Source organism: Lacerta agilis, chromosome 9, assembly GCF_009819535.1.
Source record: "Lacerta agilis isolate rLacAgi1 chromosome 9, rLacAgi1.pri, whole genome shotgun sequence".
Taxonomy (NCBI): Eukaryota; Metazoa; Chordata; class Lepidosauria; order Squamata; family Lacertidae; genus Lacerta; species Lacerta agilis.
Genome location: NC_046320.1, coordinates 71,670,328 through 71,692,856, shown reverse-complemented (window position 1 = coordinate 71,692,856; position 22,529 = coordinate 71,670,328). Strand labels below are relative to the sequence as shown.

General features: G+C 45.2%; 1 protein-coding gene across 1 annotated transcript; it reads left to right on the top strand.

Moving 5' to 3' along the window:
- Window positions 1-8,186: 8,186 nt before the first annotated feature.
- Window positions 8,187-20,922, top strand: LOC117052625 (CD209 antigen-like protein C). Its single transcript, XM_033159593.1, has 6 exons — window positions 8,187-8,361; window positions 10,514-10,621; window positions 11,869-11,955; window positions 16,983-17,143; window positions 19,753-19,856; window positions 20,566-20,922. Exons 1-6 carry the CDS (start codon window positions 8,187-8,189, stop codon window positions 20,729-20,731), a joined length of 801 nt encoding a protein of 266 aa, XP_033015484.1. The 3' UTR covers window positions 20,732-20,922.
- The last annotated feature ends 1,607 nt before the right edge of the window (window positions 20,923-22,529 follow it).

The following is a 22,529-nucleotide window of genomic DNA, read 5'->3' as shown; positions in this document are numbered from 1 at the left end:
ATCAAGACTCCTTGCACTCTGTCCTTTTTCTCCCCCCCCCCCGCCCCCCTTTGACAATACAGGCTCTTAGTCTCCTTTTCTCTGTCTCCCTTCTGCTCTTCAGAAATAAGCTATCCACGAGTTGCAGACGCAAGGTGTGGGCTTATCTCCGCATATTTTCTGCCTAGCCTTTCCTAACAACACCCTTAGCAAGAAGCAGGGATGCCGTGCAGACCCTCATAACAGCCAACTTAGATAATGCTTATTTATTTTGCCAATTAGAAGACTGACTGGAATCAGCTTGAGGGTGATGACACCTGGGTAAGATAGGTGAGTCCCAAGGCAGAAAAACAATTCCGTAGTTGGAACCTCCAATTGACAGTTAACTCGAAGGGCCCATAAGCTGTTCATGAGTTCAGATAACCAATCGTATTATTAGGAAGGCCTGTGCACAAGGTAATCATTTATAGAGAATGTAATGAAGGTGCCTTGAATGTTGCATTCTCAGCCCAGCTTTTGGAGAGATCCTCTGGACCACTGAATAAAGTTGAATTATTTCCACGTGCATCCTGTCTTCTTTTGGCTTGAAGAAATGGTGAAACGAAGACCCTCCTTTGTAGGGTAACAGTGCTCCACTCCTCCTTTCTCCCCGCCCGGGGCAGCCCTGCCCTCTGCCTGCCCTTCAGAACCAAACAAACCCCTGTGTTGCACAAAGTACGCCAGTGAATATCCAAGCAACACAATGACCATGTACAGGTACATACGCAATAAATAATCTTTATAGAATTACTTCAAACCATAACGTAATGCAAAATGAAATCTTTAGTCTCAAAGTCCCTAAAAGTCTTTAAATGAAGAGAGGTGCCAAACTTATACGATGAAAGACAAGCTGTGAAGCTTTGTGTACTCAGCAAATATAATGTCCAACACTGAACAGATATTCCAGATGTTGACTGCTGTTTTGTAGAATTCTTTGTCAGCGTGTTGGGAAGATATAGAATAGCTTCATATACCCATCTTGTTTTGATTGAATATATATGAATGAAAATATCAAATGTGGAACAGTGCTTATGTAATAATGTAAGGTTTATGAGGGTCTGCACGGCATCTCTGCTTCAGTGTTGGACATCATATGATGTTCACCTCTCTTCATTTAAAGACTTTTAGAGACTTTGAGACTAAAGATTTCCGAAGAATTGATGCTTTTGAATTATGGTGCTGGAGGAGATTCTTGAGAGTCCCATGGACTGCAAGAAGATCAAACCTCTCCATTCTCAAGGAAATCAGCCCTGAGCGCTCACTGGAAGGACAGATCCTGAAGCTGAGCCTCCAATACTTTGGCCACCTCATGAGAAGAGAGAAGACTCCCTGGAAAAGACCCTGATGTTGGGAAAGATGGATGGCACAAGGAGAAGGGGACAACAGAGGAAGAGATGGTTGGACAGTGTTCTCGAAGCTACCAACATGAGTCTGACCAAACTGCAGGAGGCAGTGGAATACAGGAGTGCCTGGCGTGCTCTGGTCCAGGGGGTCACGAAGAGTCGGACACGACTGAACAATAACAATAAAATGGTTTGAAGTAATTCTGTAAAGATTGTTTATTGCGTATGTACCTGTACATGGTCATTGTGTTGCTTGGATATTCGCTGCCCCTCAGAACCAGCATGTCTTGCGGTGTTGGGCCTCAGTGGTGGCAGCCCCTCTCCTTCCCCGCCTGCTCTTCAGCCGCTGCTATGACCTGCCCAAAGAGGAGGCTGGCAGCAGCAGCCATGGAGAGGTCATGGAGAGGCAATGGGATGTTGCCTTGGCTCCACTGCTTGGGACAAGTGCCGGCTCATCCTCCTCTCCGATCTCAGTGGCGGCAGTACTGGCAGGGAAAATAGGGACATTCCAGGATCAAATCAGAAGCCAGGATGGCTTTTGTAATTCCAGGACTGTCCCTGGAAAATTGGGACACTTGGAGGGTTTGAAATCTGAATCACTTTGTAGGTTACAAAGCTCTAGTAGTAGTTGTTGTTGTTCAGTTGTTCAGTCGTATCTGACTCGTTGTGACCCCATGGACCAGAGCACGCCAGGCACGCCTATCTTTCACTGCCTCCTGCAGTTTGGCCAAACTCATGCTAGTCCTCCTTCATGGATCACTGCCTTGTCATGGCGAAGGGGCTTGAATAACTCAGGGAAGCTATGAGCTATGCCATGCAGGGCCACCCAAGATGGACAGGTCATAGCGGACAGTTTAGAGTAAATGTGATCCACCTGGAGAAGGAACTGGCAAGCCACTCCAGTATCCCTGCCAAGAAAACTCCATGGACAAAGACAACAGGCATATAAAAGCTCTAGTACCGCAGAGCTTAAATACCAGATGAGAACTGCTGGAGCCCATCTTGTGGAAAACTCTCCCATCAGATGTCAAGGAAATAAACAACTATCTGACTTTGAGAAGACATCTGAAGGCAGCTCTGGTTAGGAAAGTTTTTAATGTTTGATGCTTTATTGTATTTTTAATATTTTGTTGGAAGTCGCCCAGAGTGGCTGGAGAAACCCAGCCGAATGGGCGGGGTGTGTGTGTATAAATAATAACTTGTCTCAGAGTTGTCCAGCAAAAGCCAGCTGTGGGCAGGACAGATTGGATAGTGCCCCTGTAGTCACCAAGAAGCCTTCCCATCATTCCTAAAAGTTTTGAAAGTATTCCTCTTTCAAAACACACACACACACACACACACACACACACACACGTAAATAGCTTAATGTATGAAAATAAAACCACACAGTGGCTGATAGTAATAGTGCCATTTTAGGAATAAAAAGGTAAAAGGACCCCTATCCATTAGGTCCACTTGTGTCCGACTCTGGGGTTGCAGCTCTCATCTTGCTTTACTGGCCGAGGGAGCCGGCATACAGCTTCCGGGTCATATGGCCAGCATGAGAAAGCCGCTTCTGGCGAACCAGAGCAGCACACAGAAATGCCGTTTACCTTCCCACCAGAGCGGTACATATTGATCTACTTGCACTTTGATGTGCTTTCGAACTTCTAGGTGGGCAGGAGCTGGGACCGAGCAATGGGAGCTCACCCTGTCGCGGGGATTTGAACCGCCAACCTTCTGATCAGCAAGCCCTAGGCTCTGTGGTTGAACCCACAGCGCCACCCGCATCCCTTATTCTAGGAATAGTGCTGGGTCAAATCTCATCTCAGTCGCAAACTCCCTCTAGGAGATTCTGAAGGTGGGAGACAGCCAGGCTCACACACCCAGTGAAGTAACTTGCTTTAGCCACAAGGGCTGCAGATGGTCTTGCTCCACTTGGTTTGACCTGGGATGTCAATGATGGCTGCCTCACAGGCCCAGCGCCATCACAATCTGCCTTACCTTTCAGCCACAGGTGTGCTTGTGATGGTGAATGGTGGCAGAGCAGGGCAGGCAGCCAATCAGCAAGCGGCTTGTGTCACAGGGCTGCTGCTTGCACCATACTGGGAGGACAAAGGAAGCGAGTAAGGCCGTGGGAGGGAGCCATAAGAATCCATGGGAAATATAGCGCAGTTACTGACTAGGGTTCAAGGGAATCGGACTCGGAAGGAGAGCGAAGGAAATCCTTGAAAGATACTCTGGAAGGGAATCCTAAGGTGACCCAGAGGCAGACGGTACAGTAGTTGCCTGCACTGCAGCAGATTATCCAATGTTGGGAAGATCTACTTAGGTAATCCCTTGCATTTTTAACCTCAACCTCCCATTAATGGAGCTTACACTGTTCCCTTTTCACAGCGAATGTTTTCATTTGAGAACTTAAAAGATAGTTTAAATCTGTTAGGCAACTGCTCCTTCTTTCCCACCTTCTTCTTCTGAGTTTCCTCCTAACATTTGCCTCCTTTGAGCCCCGCTCCTTTGCATCACGGCAGACTTGTCTGAATTTGATGCAGCCCCAGCCATGAATCGCAGGTGCAAATGCCTGTTTCTTGGTGACCACCAAAATGCTGGGGGTTCCCGCTGCTTATTGGGTCCTGAACACAGCACCAGAATCCCTGAATAGGCAAAGGTCTTCACACAGTGTGTAGTTAAGCTACAGAACTCATTCCTAAAGGGGGCAGTGATAGCCAGCAACCTTGGTCGTCTCAAAAGGGAATTAGCAAAATTCAGGGAGGAGGAGGAGGGCTATCAATGGCTACTAGCCAGGATGGATCGGCTCTGCCTCCACAGTCAGAGACAGCAATGCTTCTGAATGATAAATTTAGATCTAATTACAGCTAAAAAGGTCATCAAACAAAGATTGGAGGAGGTTGATTTGCAACAAAATCTTACTACAGGTGGAGGTACATGTTCTCCGATAAATATGGGCATTACACCTATGTCCCAGATACCTCGATAGCTGTCTACCTTATCGGTTGCGTCGCACAGATTCGCATTTGTTAGAGCCAGATTTAATGTGTTCCCCTCAAATGTTCTGAGCAATAGATTTTCTAATGGTAAAACCTCTGTTTTATGCGCATGTGATAACAAATCAATAGAATCCCTTTACCATATCTTGTTTAATTGCCCATTATACAGCGTTCCCCGATCAAGGATTCTGAGTTCAATCATTCTGGAAATTGTTGCTAAACCACCTGAATTGCATCTAGCTTATCTACTCCAGGACATAGACTTTTATAGAACATTACAAGTTGCCAGATTCCTGGTTTCAGTTCTTTCATATAAAAGACTTCATGGAATGCTGCATGACTATTAAAAATCTAGTAAACTCTATGCACCATCTTTATCTTCAAGGCCTTAATACGGTACATCTAGAGATTGTAAGTGCTGTAATGCAAAGGAGATTATGCGTTGAAATATTTTAGTTGATATTTTAAAATGTAAAATGTCGTTTTATTTATTGATTTGTTTTACCTTGTGGGCTTATAGCCGAATAAAGAATATCTAAAAATCTGACAGTGGCTGGAAACCGCAGGAGGTGAGAGTGCTGCTCTTGCGTTCGAATCCTGGTTGCGGGTTTCCCACAGGCATCTGGTTGGCCCCTGTGAGAACAGGAGGCTGGACTAGGTGGGCCTCTGGCCTGATCCAGCTGGCTCTCCTTAGTTTTTTAGGCCCTTGTGCTGCAGGAGGGTATTCAGTGTTGGGTAGATTCACACAGGTAAATTCCCTGAATCGTCAACATTAGCCTCCTGTTGATGGAGCTTAAATTACTTCCTTCTTTTTCTTTCCATAAAGAACAATTTTATCTGAAGAAGTGTGCATGCACACGGAAGCTCATACCAAGAACAAACTTTGTTGGTCTCTAAGGTGCTACTGGAAGGAATTTTTATTTGTTTTTTGTTTTGTTTTAATTTTATCTGAGAGCTTTTTAAAAAATGGTTAAAAGCTATTAGCAGCTGCTCTTTCTCAGCTTTGGAGATGTTTCTGATCATCGGAACATAATAGAATCGTAGAATTGCAGAGCTGGGAGGGACCCCCCAAGGGTCATCTAGTCCAACCCCCTGCACTGCAGGAATCTCATATAAAGCATCTGTGACGGACATCCAACCTCTGCTTGAAAACCTCCGCTGAAGGAGAGTCCACCACCTTCTGAGGGTGTCTGCTGACCAGACCATAAGAACAGCCTGCTGGATCAGGCCAAGGGCCCACCTGGTCCAGCATCCTGATCTCACAGGGGCCAACCAGATGCCCTGGGAAACCAAGGGGCATAACATGAGCGCAACATCCCTCTCCCCTCCTGTGCTTTCCAGCAGCTGCTATTCAGAAACACTGCAGCCTCAAACTGTGGAGGTGGAGCATAGCCATTGTGGCCAGTAGCTGTCGGTAGCCCTCTCCTCTGTGAATTGGTTTAAACCCTTCTTTTAAAGCCATCCAAGCTGGTGGCCATTGCCTCCTGTGGCAGGGAGTTCCACAGTCCTGCATGAAGAAGGACTTTCTTTCATTTCTCCCAAATCTTCCAACACACAGCATCATTGGATGCCCACGGGGTTCTGGTGCTAGGAGAGAGGAAGAACTTTTCTCTGCCCACTATCTACGTGCCATGTGTAATTTTACAAACTTCTGAGTTTCCTCCTAAGATCCACCCCCCCCCCATTGAATCTCCTTCTTTGCTGGCCGAATACCCAGAATTAGACGCTGCCTCAGCCATGAAAAACAGTGCAATGGGCTGACGCTTAGCAATCGCAGTGTGCTAGTGCGTCCTACTACATATTGGGTCTTTGGTACCATGACAAAATTGGCAAATGGGGAGATAAAATAAAAAAATTCCTTCCAGTAGCACCTTAGAGACCAACTAAGTTTGTTCTTGGCATGAGCTTTCGTGTGCATGCACACTTCTTCAGATACACTGAAACAGAAGTCACCATATAGTGAGAGGGTGGGGAGAGGTATTACTCAGGAGGGTGGTGGGAATGGGGGATTGGCTGATAGGTGTGGAAAACCTGTTGGTGACTGTTAATGACTGCAATTGGTCTTACATGAAAAAGCAAGGGGTGAGATGGCTAAAGATAGCTTTGTCATGTATAATGAGATAAGAATCCAATGTCTTTGTTCAGACCAGGTCTCTCCCGTGGTTTTAAGTTTGGTAATGAGTTGCAATTCAGCCACTTCTCTTTCCAGTCTATTTCTGAAATTCCTTTGTAGTAAGACAGCTCCTCTGAGATCTTGTATAGAATGTCCTGGGAGACTGAAGTGTTCTCCTACTGGTTTCTCTGTCTTGTGATTCCTGATATCAGATTTATGTCCATTTATCCTTTGGCGTAGGGTTTGGCCTGTTTGTCCAATATAGAGAGCTGAAGGGCACTGTTGGCATTTGATGGCATACACAATGTTGGAAGAATGTGTATGCAATCAATCACAAGACAGAGAAACCAGTAGGAGAACACTTCAATCTCCCCGGTTGGAATAGGACAAGAGGTTTTTGATTTTATATTTTTTTTTCAAAAATAAAGAGTTAGTCTTCTTTCTTATGACAGCAGTGAGACAAGTAGTTGCTTCCAACTGGGGGGAAAAGACCCCCTCCCACCACAGAAACTTGCAACCAACATGTGTGAAATATAACAGTTATGGAATGCCAAACTCACCATCGGAGGGTGTAATGAATCAGATCCAAGTTAGGGGATGTTCAGAAACCCACGGTGTTTTAGGAGTTAATGGGCACCCCAGTTTGAGTGGCAGATACCCCTTGGGAGGCGGGACATTCCGCTCTTTAAAAGGAGGGAGCAGCCGTTAGTGGGAGGAGAGTGGTGACTGGAAGAAGGAGGGTGTGGGGCCAGGTTAGGTTTAGGTTAGGATCGTTGAAGATGTGTATATGTTGCTGAAAGAAAGAGTTTACACTGTTATGAAACTAAGATTATGAACCATCACTGAAACCGTTATGTTCTGTAAGAAATAAAGATCTCTTATTGTTGAGCTAAGAAAATATCATTGTTCTTTTGGTCCAGCGAGTTATATAGGCTCTTGAGGAGGGGAACTCAGGGAAAGGACAAAACTAACCTGAAAGGCGATAGTTTGTGTCTTGGAGTTCCCTCAGGAGGGGCTAGCGGGCGGAAACCCTGGTATTGCCACAGAGTTGCTAAGAGGGCTTAGCTAACTGATATAGTGAGGGGATCTAATAAGGAGAGACCCCGAACTGTAGGCAAAGGAGAGGTTAACCCCTGAAGCCCTGAGCAGAGGATATAACCGGCCACGGCCGCTGGACAGGAAAACTCCCGTTACTAAGGGATCCCCAGATTATAGATAAAAGGGGATTGAAATAACAGACGGACCTCAGAGGGACAGGTGGGGTGCATTGTAATTTGACCCAGAACACCTGATTAAAAATTCACTTAGTAACAAGGGGGGAGTCTGAAGTGGAGGTTCGTCGCAGAGGGTGATAAAAGGAATAACATAGAAAGATGGGTTTGGCTCCCTATGGTCTCAATTTATATCGTTTAGTAACAATAATACAATACTCTCCCTCCCATCTCAGTCATGGAAGCCACTTGGGAGAAATTATCCTAGTGCTTTAAATTGAAGTGCGCAGACCAGGTGGTTCAGACCAGGTCTCTCCATGGTTTTCAGTTTGGTAATGAGTTGCAATTCAGCAACTTCTCTTTCCAGTCTATTTCTGAAATTCCTTTGTAGTAAGACAGATACTTTCCAGATCTTGTATAGAATGTCCTGGGAGATTGAAGTGTTAGAGGCCTGATGGTGAACTTGTCCTCTGAGCCATTGTCTTCATGGGTGTTTCTTCTTGTCATTTGAGCCATGGCCCCCAAGCCGGCGGCACCACCAGCAGCAGCGGCAGAAAAAGGGAAACCCGGCGCTGCTCCTCCTACCAAACCAAAAGCACTCTGGAAAATCCCCGTCAAGATTGGATGGATATTTCTTGGGATTTTTGCCTTCATCTGCTTTTGCGTCTTGGTCACAACGGCCTTCCTCTGTAAGTTCACTCAAATCACCTCTTGATGAATCTGCACTGTCTGTGTTCTTGTTCACTTCACCTTGTACTGTATATTGGTGTGTTAGCAAGGGGTGTGTGTGTGCTGCACTTTCCTCCTGGTTGATTTTGTGCATGTCAGCTATGCCCTCTGGGACGAAACCCCCCCCCCATTACTAAAACCGTGTCCAAAAGGGTACAGGGGTGAAACCAACCCCTCTCCACTCGGTTCGCCTCGAAACAAACCCCTCTGACTTCAAGGACTTATTAGTAATGAGAGTCTATTTCCAGCTTTCGTGGCCTGGTATCCTCAATACTCTGGGTGACTTAAATGAACAACCTCTTGCCTACAGTAAAGGGCCTCCCTCAGCTCGGATCCCCACTGTCTCGATTTGCCTCACCACTCTGGCAACCTCGTGGCACTCTAGGTTTTCACCATCTGAAGCCTTCAGATGGGTGCCGTTGAGGCTCCCAGCCTCTCTCTCTCTCTCTCTCTCTCTCTCTCTCTCTCTCTCTCTCTCTCTCCTAAACTGGGTCTTTGATCCAGGTGAAAAAAGCCTAGTTTCACCCCTGTCAAGTGCAAAGTTTTACTTATGGTATGAAAAGCTCTTAACAGCTTGGGGCGGGTTTACTGGTGGGATCATCTTACCCAATATATGCCAACTCTGCTGCTTTGAAGGGCAGCTCACACACTTGACAGGCGCTAAACAATACTCTTTCCATACTTGTAAGAAATCATTATTTTAGTGTGGCACTTTGGAACTCCCTGCCCATTGATATCAGGCAAGCTCCTTCGCTGTATTCTTTTTGCTGCCCGCTTACAACATTTTTGTTTAGGCAAACGTAGATGCTGACGTGTCTTGATTTCTTTTTGGCTTACTGCTGATTTTAATTATTATTATTTATTTATTTATTTTAAAAAAGTTTTAATTTACTTGTTTTGAACTGTTTTCATTGATAGCCTTAACATTTCTTGCAAACCACTAAAGTGTTTTGTTACAATCACCTAGTATATAAATTCTGCCTAATTAATTAATTTATGAATTAAAAAGGTCTGTTTAAAAGGATATTGGGTAAAGATCCCCATTTGAGACCTTTCTCCCTATATAATAATAATACTAATACTAATACTAATAATAATAATAATGTTGTATTATTTATATCCTGCCCATCTGGCTGGGTTTCCCCAGCCACTCTGGGCGGCTCCCAGCAGAATATTAAAAACACAATAAAACACCAAACATTAAAAACTTCCCTAAACAGGGTTGCCTTCAGATGTCTTCTAAAAGTCAGATAGTTGCTTATCTCCTTGACATCTGACGGGAGGGTGTTCCACAGGGCAGGTGCCACCACCGAGAAGGCCCTGTGCCTGGTTCCCTGTAACCTCACTTAGGCAGTCCTGGGCACAGTGAAGCAAACTCTGAAGAAAGTATCTTCACATGTTTTTGGGGATGTGTGTATGCAGAGGCTTAGGAAGGTCAGGTGGTACCCGGTGCGGAAAATTTCTTGTCAACCCCCCCCATTGATTCCCCTCCCCCTGCAAAAATGGTTTTACGTTATTTCATATTTTCTTACAAAGGAATAATAACAAGTAATAATAATAAAAAACTTTTATTTATATCCCGCCCTCCCCGGCTGAAGTCGGGCTCAGGATGGCTAACATCAGGTACATAACATTGGTATAAAATCAAACAATAATTAAATTACCTCCTAAAAACATCCCAAAATCAAATTAAAGTCTAATTAGATGGCTTTCCACAGGGTTAGGGTTGGGAACAGTAAGTGCTCCACTGAACTGAAATCTCAGCCTTCACGACATAGGAAAACAGCCAAGTAAACAGCTATTTTGGTGTAGGAGGGTCAAGATATTAACCGATATGCATGAAATTTCATATATAGCTATATAATCCCTAGTATAGTAAGATAAGACATTCGGAGCAGGCATTATTTTTTTTTTAAAAAAAGTTTTTTATGAACCGCCCTAGTAGGGCAGTAATTGTTCCTTGATAATTTGTCACCCCCTCCATTATGGAATATGGGGCAGGATGCCCCCTACGCCCCCCTTGCTATGCCCCTGTGTGTATGCAGGGAGATGGGAAAAGGTTATTTAACAGCTTCACATTAAAATTACCTGTATTTATTTCAATGACTTTAGTTTATAAGATGAATAAAGAAAAGGGGAGCCCACTTGATCAGCCAATGCAAAAACTGAGGACCGCAATGGCAACCGGGCTAAGAAAGAACAATCTCATCACTGACAATCGTAAGTGGAAGGAAAATAATCTTTTGTTTCCGATTGTTTTAGAACACCCCCTGCCCCCAACGAGCCCCAACGAAAGATAGAAAACAAGAGAGCACCTAAAAAGAACACTGAACATCTTGAGTTGGTTGGGTGGGAACTATACAACAAGACACCCAGTACAAACTTAAAAAGAAGCTTAGGATCTCACCTTCCATCAATAGCAAATATGGAAGCCATCTTTTGAATGAGGGCTCACCCACACTTCCACTTGCCTCGCCACTTTCCTCCAAGGGAAACTGGTTGTTTGCCACTGAATCAGAGCAAATGTCCATCTGGTTTTCTCTGGATTGATGTATGCAAAGTTCATAATCCTTGACAAGTAAGACCACTTTATGTGCTGAGCAATTAAATGGGCTCCATGACCTGCATGAACAATTCACCCCACTTGCACATCCATCACCAAATCTCGGAATTGCCAAAAAATTAGGGGGAATGTTCTAGGGTGCCCAAGCAATGAGGCCCCACCATCACCTGCTGGGCTAAAGGCAAAATTGCAGAGTTTTCTAGGCATGACTCACAGGGATGTGTGGATGAGCTCTACATCTGTATACTGGCTCTTTCTTTCCTGTGCTTTGGCTCTGCTTCAGGATTCTAGTCCTCAGTGCTGATTATGGGTGGATGGAGTGAACTATCTTCTTTAGGATGACCACTTTTCCTTCAGCTTTCTGCATGCTGTGGATGGAAACAGGGCAGATGCTGATATAGTCTAGGAGAGAAATTGTATCTGTCATATTTAGACAGCAAGGTGAAATCAGTGCAAACTCTGTTCATATTTGGGGGGAGGGATCACACTGTCATATTTTCTAGTCTTTGTCTAATGATCTTAATAAGGAGTAAGGTGAATATCTAAAGTATCATCCTCTCACACATGATTCTGATTGGCCTATGACTTCAGATCAGCTGAAGAACTTTTTTGTTCACCTTAAAAACAAAACAACAACAAACACAACAACAATTTTTTTTATTTGCACCTTGCCCATCTTGCTGTGTTGACCCATCCTTAACTAGTTTTCATTCTGGAGGCTATTTTGGGTTTTTGCTAATGTTCTTTAAGCTATCAACTCTTTTAGCTTTGGGGGAGTTTTTACACTTGATTTGTTTGTTCCCTTGGGTTAGCTAGGAAGGTGGGGGGGGGACAGTTATTTAACTAAACAGAAGTGTTGGGTGGGAGAAAAGAAACTCTCATCTAAATTTGGGGATGCTTTCAGCCTTGAAGGTAGCTGAAGAAGTCACGAACCTGCCACAGCACATAGCGGATGCCGAAACCCTCTACAACGAGCGGAAAGTAAAGTACCGTAAGTGCCTTCAACCCTCAATATGGTGCCGTGGCACATTTTGGGAATATAAAGGCGAGCAAACTTAGATGAGCTGAAATGTGATACTGTGGGTTATATTTGCAGATATTAACAGTGTGCAGTTTGAAGTGACTGGGTGCATAAAAACTGACTCTTTCTGCCCGGACCCATTAGATATTATTCAAAAACTTTACTTGCAGAACTTTCTTCAAAACAGAACAAATCCATCAAAGACACACCCACATAATTCCATACAATATTTTGTGCTGTGCAGCACAGGCCAAGCATCTTAGAAACAAAATATAATTCCAAACAGAACTATTTTTTTACGGCCTCCATTTTGCCGGGAGTTGTTTTCCTGCACAGACATTTAAACATCCTTACTTCCTCAGAGATCTGGAAATGAAGACTAAAGGCAATTCCCTTTCAAAATGGAGATTTTCAGCCAAATACCTTTGTCACCTGATCTAAGGTTAAACACTCACATGTTAGCTAGCAGAAAACAACAGTGCTTAACATCTTGAGGCTGTTGGGCGAGGTCTTTAGGGGATTAGGGTCATGGTGTTACCAATGTGCCGATGATAGCCAGCTCTATTTATCCTTGTCATTTGAGTTAGGTGGAGCAGTGCATGTGCTTGATTAGCGTTTGGAGACAGTGGTGGGCTAGATGGATAGCGACCAGTAAACTGAGGTTGAATTTTGGCAAGATGAAGGTGCTATGGAATGATAGTTCCTCAATCTGGGAACTGAGTAGGCAGCCTGTTCTGAATGTATGCCCCTCCTCCCCTGGGAAGGATTAGGCCTGTAGTCTCGGGATACTATTAGAATCCAGCTTGTTACCAGAAGCTCAGATGTCTTCAGTGGTGTGAAGTGCCTATTTCCAAGTCTGGTTGTTCCAGGATGGGGATGGTTCACCCTCTAGTAACCTCCAGGACAGACTTTTTCAATGTGTTCTATGTGGGGCTGTCCTTCAAGGTGGTTGAAAGGTTACAGTTAGTCTCACATGCAGCCACCAAAGATCTTACAGCTCAAGCAGCCTGGGCAACTCTTTTAGGTAAAGGTAAAGGCAGTGAGAGATTTCACTTTCTTGGGTTCCATGATCACTGAAGATGGTGACAGCAGTCACGAAATTAGAAGATGCCTGCTTCTTGGGAGAAAAGCAATGACAAACCTAGACAGCATCTTAAAAAGCAAAGACATCACCTTGCCGGCAAAGGTCCGTATAGTTAAAGCTATGGTTTTCCCAGTAGTAATGTACGGAAGTGAGAACTGGACCATCAAGAAGGCTGATTGCCGAAGAATTGATGCTTTTGAATTATGGTGCTGGAGGAGACTCTTGAGAGTCCCATGGACTGCAAGAAGATCAAACCTATCCATTCTCAAGGAAATCGGCCCTGAGTGTTCACTAGAACAGTGTTTTTCAACCTTTTTTGGGCAAAGGCACACTTGTTTCATGAAAAAAATCACGAGGCACACCACCATTAGAAAATGTTAAAAAATTTAACTCTGTGCCTATATTGACTATATATAAAGTAATTCTCTTGAATAGGAATCAAATAAACAAATTTTTCCCACGGCACACCAGGCAACATCTCGCGGCACACTAGTGTGCCGCGGAACAGTGGTTGAAAAACACTGCACTAGAAGGACAGATCCTGAAGTTGAGGCTCCAGTACTTTGGCCACCTCATGAGAAGAGGAGACTCCCTGGAAAAGACCCTGATGTTGGGAAAGATGGAGGGCACAAGGAGAAGGGGACGACAGAGGACGAGATGGTTGGACAGTGTTCTCGAAGCTACTAACATGAGTTTGGCCAAACTGCGGGAGGCAGTGAAGGATAGGCGTGCCTGGCGTGCTCTGGTCCGTGGGGTCACGAAGAGTCGGACACGACTGAATGACTGAACAACAACAACAAAAGGGACCCCTGACTGTTAAGTCCAGTCGTGGATGACTCTGGGTTGCGGAGCTCATCTCACTTTACTGCCCGAGGGAGCCGGTGTTTGTCCGCAGACAGCTTCCGGGTCATTTGGCCAACATGACTTAGCCGTTTTTTGGCGAACCAGAGCAGCGCACGGAAACGCTGTTCACCTTCCTGCCGGGGTGGTACCTATTTATCTACTTGCACTTTGACATAGTCAAGGTTTTGGTTTGACATAAATTCTCTAAGCCAATAGTGGGGAACCTCTGACCCACAGGCCCATTTATTTCAACAATGTATATACCTGTACTGCTTAGCATCATAGAACTGTAGAGTTGGAAGGGATCCTGAGGGTCATCTAGTCCAGCCCCCTGCAATGCAGGAATCTTAACTATAGCGTCCACTATAAAAAAGATCTTCATTGATAAGGGCTGATATGGGTCCCAGTGAGGCCATTCTCCACAAACAACTTCCACCTGCCTCACAGCTGATGTCATACACAACACCAGAAACTTAAAGTGAGCTCCTGGTTGTTCCTTTAAAGGCAAGGCTCCTGGTCAGTGCCAAGCAGCTGAAATTGTGTGCCTTCTCTGAAAACAGCATGATGATAGACATGGGATTCTAGAAGCTTGTAGTGAGCAGGCAGTGGTGTTCAATAATCTGAACTGGGTCAGGTTGTTGCAATTAAAGCTTGCCCTGTCTCGTGTATATACCAAAAATCACATGAGTCAGTGGGTGGAGAAGGAGTCCTGTTGTATTTTATTTCTGTGCAGAAAGGACCAGCAGGGATGTTCCCCCAGTTTTATACATTTGGCACAAATTCCACACATTCCATTAAGTTTAAATTTCCTATCCGATAGTTTCCCTCACCCCAGCTGCCTCCCTGTGAGCAGTCCAAATTATAAACAGTGTGAGCATGCGTACTGGCTACCATTTTTTTTAAAACAAATCTTTATTATAATTATTAAAATACAAGTATATACAAATGAAGAACAATAGCAACAACCAAACCCAAACGAAGAAAACATATTCCATAATTTATGTTGCTTGTAAAATTTATAAAAGTTTTCCAGTTGACAAAGCAGAAAAGGAAAGCGAAACAGGGTGGGTTAAGAGAGAGAGAGAAAGAAAAGGGGGAAGAGAGTAGAAGAAAGAAAAAAGAACGAAAGAAAAAAGAAAGACGTGAAAAAGGAGGGAGAAGAAAAAAGGAAAAAGGAGTAAGAAAGAGAAAGCATATTATTCTTCCAAATGTACTTCCATTTTCTGATTTCTACATTGTTCAATCTGTCATTTTTAAACTATCAACATTCTTTATATACAAAAATTTCGGGTCTCTTCCGAACCTTCTCATATTTACGTATACCTATTCTAAACATAACCAAAATCTCTCATTCACTCCTTGTTTACTCAAGTAATCATTAAGATATTTCCATTGATCTTTTATTATATTTTTTGGCTTATGTCTGATGGTATCTGTCAGCTTTGCGAGTTCCAGATATTCTAGCACCTTACTTTGCCATTCTCTTTTTGTTGGTATATAATTACCCTTCCAATGTTGTGCTATGAGGGTTCTTGCAGCCGTTATTGTATATAAAAAGATATTAATTTTATCTTTTGGGATCTCACTGTATAATATACCTAATAGATATGTCTCAGCTCTTTTACTATGTGATGTTTTAATCAGTTTTTTGATCTCCTCATGAATCATATTCCATTTTTTTTTAATTTCTGGACATGTCCACCACATGTGAAACAGAGTTCCGGTTACTGGCTACCATTTTAAACAAAAGAGCTTCCTCGTGGTCTGCTATAATTTTATTGCAGGATTAGATTTCACCTCAGTATAGCATTTCACTCCAGTTACCGAGCATAGTCTGACCACAGTCCTAGCATGCTCAGTAGGTCAAAAACTTATATGGTATGAAACAAAATATACAATTAAAAAATTAAAAAAAAATCCTTCCAGCAGCACCTCAGAGACCAACTAAGAAAGAGGAGAGCGCAAAATATGGTCTGAAGCTCAACATCAAGAAAACTAAGATCATGGCCACTGGTCCCATCACCTCCTGGCAAATAGAAGGGGAAGAAATGGAGACAGTGAGAGATTTGCTGGAGGAGACTCTTGAGAGTCCCATGGACTGCAAAAAGATCAAACTTATCCATCCTTAAAGAAATCAGCCCTGAGTGCTCACCTAAAGCTGAGGCTCCAGTACTTTGGCCACCTCATGAGAAGAGAAGACTCCCTGGAAAAGACCCTGGTGTTGGGAAAGATGGAGGGCACAGGGAGAAGGGGACGACAGAGGATGAGATGGTTGGACAGTGTTCTCGAAGCTACTAACATGAGACTGACCAAACTGCGTGAGGCAGTGGAGGATAGGGATGCCTGGCGTGCTTTGGTCCATGGGGTCACGAAGAGTCGGACACGACTGAACAACAACAACAAACTTTGTTCTTGGTATGAGCTTTCATGTGCATGCACACTTCTTCAGATACACTGAAATTGAAGATCAAACTTAGTTGGTCTCTAAGGTGCTACTGGAAGGATATTTTAATTTTTTAATTTTATATTTTGTTTTGACTATGGCAGACCAACACAGCTACCTACCTGTTATATGGTATGGTTCTCTTTATTTCATTACTACAAGGTGATGAAGGAAGCATGGGGCCTGTGTTCTTATCACTGCTGCTGCAGGAGAGGCTTCTTCAGCAATTCCCCAACACAAGAGCTCTAGGGAATGTGTTTCCACCAGTCTTTAAATTCTTTTCTGGAATAGGGTCTTCTGTTGCTGAGGATTCTGAATCAACACCCTGGGTCACGACCACCATCAGCCTCATAGACAATGATTATAAGTGCCCCTCAAAATCTTCCCACCCGAACCTTTCCAATGGAAACATTTTGAGAGAATGTTTATTTTTCTTGGGGGTCATTTCCTTCTTCCTAAGAGCTCAAAGCATGTGTTGGGTCAACCGATCGAGCCCATTCCCCAAGCAAAATGTTTTGAGGTAAGCCAGGCTGAGAGGGCGACTCTTCCCTAAATCCCAGAACTGTCCTCAGTCTACATGCAACACAGTGCCGGTTATGTTAAAGTCTTTGCATTAATTCTTCCTAGAAAACCTCTTCAAGAAAGGTGCAAGATCGTCTGGCGGCTGGAAGCTTTTCGGGAAGAATCTCTACTACATTTCAAAAGGCAAAAAGACCTGGTATGATGCCGAGAACTTCTGCATGTCCAGAGATGCACATTTGGCCTCCATCCTGACTGATGAAGAACAGGTTATATAATAATAATAATAATAATAATAATAATAATAATAATAATAATAGAATTTTTTTTATTCCCCAGCCACTCTGGGTGGCTCCCAACAGAATATTAAAAACACAATGAAACATCAAACATTAAAAACTTCCCTTAACAGGGCTGCTTTCAGATGTCTTCTAAAAGTCAGATAGTTGCTTATTTCCTTGACATCTGATGGGAGGGCGTTCCACAGGGCGGGTGCCACCACCGAGAAGGCCCTCTGCCTGGTTCCCTGTAGCTTCACTTCTCACAGGGAGGAAACAGCCAGAAGACCCTCAGAGGAGGACCTCAGTGCCCGGACTGAATGATGGGGGTGGAGATGCTCCTTCAGGGATACTGTTATACTTCATGTATACTGAACAATATATATATATATATATATATATATATATATATATATATATATATATTGTTCTTCTTTCTCTCTTGCTGTTTGGGGTTTATTAGCATCTTCTCCAATGCCTGTATTTTTCTGTCTGTCTTTTAACTGTCACATGCAAATACTTCATGACCTCTTGCAAATACTGCTGTACCTTCTTCCTGTCCACACACCACAAATCCTGTCCTGAAATGTGTCACCACAAAAGAATGTGGTTTTGAGCGCGATCCCATTTGCACATGAAGTGATGGTGAATCCCAGCAGGTGATGGTGGGGCCTCATTGCTTGGGCACCCTAGAACAGAGGTCAGAAATTTTTTTCAGCAGGGGGCCAATCCACTGTCCCTCAAACCTTGTGGGGGGGCTGGACTATATTTTTTTGGGGGGAATGAACAAATTCCTATGCCCCACAAATAACCCAGAGATGCATTTAAAATACCGGTAAAAGGACACATTCTACTCATGTAAAAACACCAGGCAGGCCCCACCAATAACCCAGAGATGAATTTTAAATAAAAGGACACATTCTACTCATGTAAAAACACCAGGCAGGCCCCACAAATAACCCAGAGATGCATTTTAAATAAAAGCACACATTCTGCTCATGCAAAAACACGCTGATTCCTGGACTGTCCGCGGGCTGGATTGAGAAGGTGATTGGGCCGGATCCGGCCCCTGGGACTTCGTTTGCCTACCCATGTTTTAGAACAGGGGTGTCAAACTCAAATTCATCGGGGGCCACATCAGCAGTTTGGTCACCCTCAAAGGGCCGGTTGTATCTGTAGGACTATGTGTCCACTCTTTATTATCATAAATTATTGTCACTGCATTCAATTATTACTGTTTTTTGTAATAATGTAAGCAATAACTAGCACTGAAAGCAGAAACATAGTCAGAATAATGACAAGTAGATATTCAAATGTACAATTATTGTACAATTTATTGAAAAATGATTTTATTGAAATAAAGCTTGCTAAGAATAGGCGCCACAAACCGTTTTGCGCAAGGCAGGAATCGGATCCAGTTTCTCCCTTTCCTCCTCCCCCCTTTTTTTTTTAAAAAAAGAAGTGCTCCACGAAAGCTTGCATTTCTTTGAAATAAAAGCGAGCGTGTCGGGGGAGCAGTGTATAAATAACAACAATAAAAGAAACGAAACCCCGAAAGCTTGGCCTCCGAAACAGGCGCAAAGATGAGGTCGCGCCGTGTCAATTGGGGGGGGGGGAGAGAAGAAGGGAAAAAAAACCCAGGAAGAAGAGGGAGAAGCGGCTGCATCGGCAGAGTCTCCCGCGACATGAGCTGCCCGCCCACCGCTCCTCCCGGCCGCGTCTCGGGGCTTCCTTCCTCTCGCCCGCTGAGAGCAGGCCCAGGCTGGGGCGGACCCCTCGGCGCCACCAGGCAGACCTCACCCCGCCCCAAAATGGCTGCTTCCCCCTCAGCCGCCGCCGCATCCCGCCACGGAGAAGGCCCCCATGCCCCTCACGGGTTGCCGCCGCCTTTCTCCCCACCCACAGGTGGCCCTCTCTTCCCCACCGGCGCTGCCATTTTACTCACTGACTGAGCTCGCCGCCGCCTCCTCCGCCAGGCCTTCAACGCCAGGCCCCGTCACCTGCTCTGCCCCCCTCCTCCCAGTGCCGCTCTCGCTCCCCCCCACACCCCCCGCCGCCGGCCTCTTGAAGGCCGCGCCTCTCGCGAGAGCTCCGCCAAGCCGCCCTCAGCCAATCGCCTCCGAAAGGTCACGTGGATCATAGAGACGAGGAAGAAAGTGGGTCGGCACTCGGGGGGAAGAGGAAGGGACGGTCTATAGAGAAGGGGAGTCCTAGAACGGCCTAAAAATCACTACCGGCTGAAGCTGTAAAAAAAAAAAGCGAGAATAAAAGGTGAAGGCTGGCGGCCGGCGGCGGCTACACGGGCCACATGACGAGGTCTGGCGGGCCGGATTAGGCCCCCGGGCCTTGTGTTTGACACCTGTGTTTTAGAACATTCTCCCTAATTTTTGGCAATTCCAAGATTTGGTGATGGCTGTGCAAGTGGTGTGAATTGTTCATGCAGGTCATGGAGCCCATTAAATTGCTTAGCACATAATGTGGGTTTACGTGTCAAGGAATTTTGGAGAAAGACATCATGGAGCAAAGGACATATGGAAGCCCAAGAATGCTCGTATCTCTTTATTGCCATGATGCTGAATTTCAGTTCCCTCTTTCTGCAGACCTACATCACTTCTCAACTCATCTCTCCTGCCTGGATTGGCCTTACAGATGAAAGTGAGGAAGGCAACTGGGAGTGGACAGATGGCTCCAGATTAATAACACAGTGAGTCTACAAAAACATACCAAAGGAGGTGATGCTTCTGCATGTCTGAGACTGCACCATTTCTTGCAAACTCCGTAGCAGAACTTAGGGTCCCCTTCATTTGGGGTGCCGGTCCCAAGTGCTCAGGCCCCAGCAAGAGAGAAGTTACCTTTAGAATTTGCTGTAGGACCACATTGACACAAAAGAGAGTTTTCTTTCCTGGGGAGGGTTGCGGATGGGAGATCTCTGAGTATTACCTCCCTTCCATTACCTCCCTAGGCCCACTACTTTACTATCTCCTTCAAAGTCTACATGGCTGTTCCACAGGGAGTGGACATAACGCAAAGATCAGGTGTACAAGAAACGTACACCTGCCTGTCACAGCATGGGCATAGTCAGGATTTATGTTGGGGGGGGGAGCACCCACCTGTCCTGTTCCAGAACTGATCTACCTACAATGTGATTGTTCAGTTCGTGGGAGCCACGCCTAGCGCTCAGTTGGGTTGCCAGTTGCAATGCTTTGGCTAAACTTCAGGGGGGGGGGAATAAGAACCCAAAACATGGACATTTTGCAATATTTAAAAAATCCACCTGGACAAAAAAAAAAAAAAAAAACCATGAAAAAGAGGACGTGTCCCGGAAAATCTGGACATATAGCAGCCCTAGCTTTGTTAGACTCAGCCTCTTTTTCTGATTTTCCTATATAATACAAGCCCTCCTGCACCCCCAGGTATTGGTCTGTTGGCAATCCAAACAGCTGGCAGAACTATGGAGACACAGAGGAAGATTGTGCTTCCATTATTCCTTCATCTAGAGAAAAAAATTGGAGCGAGTGTAACTGCCATGAACTTCACAGTTGGGTTTGTAAGGAGAGCCTAGACACGGGAGAATTGTAAAACGTGACAAACCCATTGCCTGGAGCCACACTAGAGTGAAGATGGAACACATTTCATTTCACTTCATGGGGAGTCTGCTCAGCCACAGAATGAACAAGAGCGAACAAGAAAATTCTATCTTATTCAAGGACTATTCCTTCAGTTTCCTGACGCCAAGAGAGATTGGAGTATGTGTGCTATTATCAGCTGACTGTGGATATCTGTGCCCTGAGTGACAGGTGTCTAGGAAGGGTTGCAGTTTTCCTCCCCGGGAAGGCTGGCTGGGTCTACTCTGTTGGCAAGGCAGAGCTCTGGAGCAGGGCAACATTCAGCAGATGTGTTGTGTTTGCTCCCTCCAGACATAGCCTGGGTCAGGGGCATAGTGTGGTGGGGGCAGGGGGACCATAGCATAATTTTTAGGGGGTATGGCCAGGTGCCCCCACACAGGGATCCCCCGTCCTGCCATGCCTGCCGCATCCCCAGCCCCCTTGCTGAATGTCTGCCTGGCCATCATCGGAGGGGGCAGGATTTGCCTGCCAAGGGCTGCGTTGGTCTGCCAGGTTCCTCCCTGTGTGGGTGGCCAGGGCTAAGCTGGTATGCGGGCTCCAAGAATCCTGGAAGCATTGGCGGCAAGGTCCAGTGGGTTCTGTTGACCCTCTGTGCCCCTTCCCTGCCGGGCACATGCGCCAGAAATTGATGCACATTCCAGCCAATGAAAAACTGGGGATACAAAGCAGGAGAATAAAGGATTCCAAGGGCCAGGTAGAGAAGGCTTGAGGGCCACAGAAATCTGCTCCCAAGCTTCCAGATTTGATTGCTTTTACAACATCATGCGTTTCACCACTGAGCTATGCTCCCTCCCCCTTCTTTTTCAAACAATCCCTGCAAGATTGTGGGAAAGGAATCGGAAGCAAAACTTTCCCGCACTGGACAAGCGAAAGTGCAGATAAGCCCTCTGCCTCAGGCAGAGCTCTAATACATGGGTGGGGAACTTGTGGCTTTCCACATGTTGCTGCACTGCATGGAATCACAGAATCATAGAATTGTAGAGTTGGAAGGGACCCCAAGAGTCATTTAGTCCAAATCCTTGCAACACAGGAATCACAAGCAAAGAATCCATGACTGGTGGCCATCCAGCCTTTGCTTCAAAACCTTCATGGAAGCTGCCACCATCTTTGACCGTTGCCCATGCTGGCTGGGGCTGATGTGAGTTGTAGCCCTCCAACATCTGGAGGGTCACAGATTACTCATACTTGTGCTAAAGGAAGGAAACCCACATCCTGGACAGAGCACATAGGAGCTCTGTTTTAGAGGATTTTATGTGGTCAGAAAATGGGAATTTTCATTTGCTCAATCACATCTGCCAGTCATTTTCCAGGGGGGGGGGGGGAGGGACCAAGTTACAGCATCCTAGCAATTGTAGCATGAAGTTCATGCAGAAGTGTACCAGGGAAAGAAGGTTTGCCCTTCAGGCTCAGAACGGCAAAAAGGGGATACTCTCTTCCGATGGTGGCTTCTCTAACTCAGGCACACGTGGTAAGAAAGTGCCAGGCATGGATATTTTCGTGGACAGACGGAGTCCCCCAAACCCTAGGCGACCCCTGAGCGCAATAATGACACAAGACAGCGTGCTATGGGATTAAAATTGGCCACAACTTTATTAAGATTCAGATGTAGGGAGACCTTGGCTCAGGCATTGGTGGTTTATCCTTCCCAGCCCCCAGCTGGGGTCTGGGAAACGTCAGGGTTATCCAGAATGTGGGGGGATTGGGCTGGCTCTGGAGAACCTATGTTCAAGCAGAGAGCCCGACCCCCGTTT

Bases quoted from the DNA above. Each gene is read 5' to 3' on its own strand.
- LOC117052625 (XM_033159593.1), top strand. From the start codon at position 8,187: ATGGCCCCCAAGCCGGCGGCACCACCAGCAGCAGCGGCAGAAAAAGGG. The intron at 8,362-10,513 runs GTAAGTTCACTC...CAATGACTTTAG, and splicing joins GGTCACAACGGCCTTCCTCT to TTTATAAGATGAATAAAGAA. The intron at 10,622-11,868 runs GTAAGTGGAAGG...GGATGCTTTCAG, and splicing joins CAATCTCATCACTGACAATC to CCTTGAAGGTAGCTGAAGAA.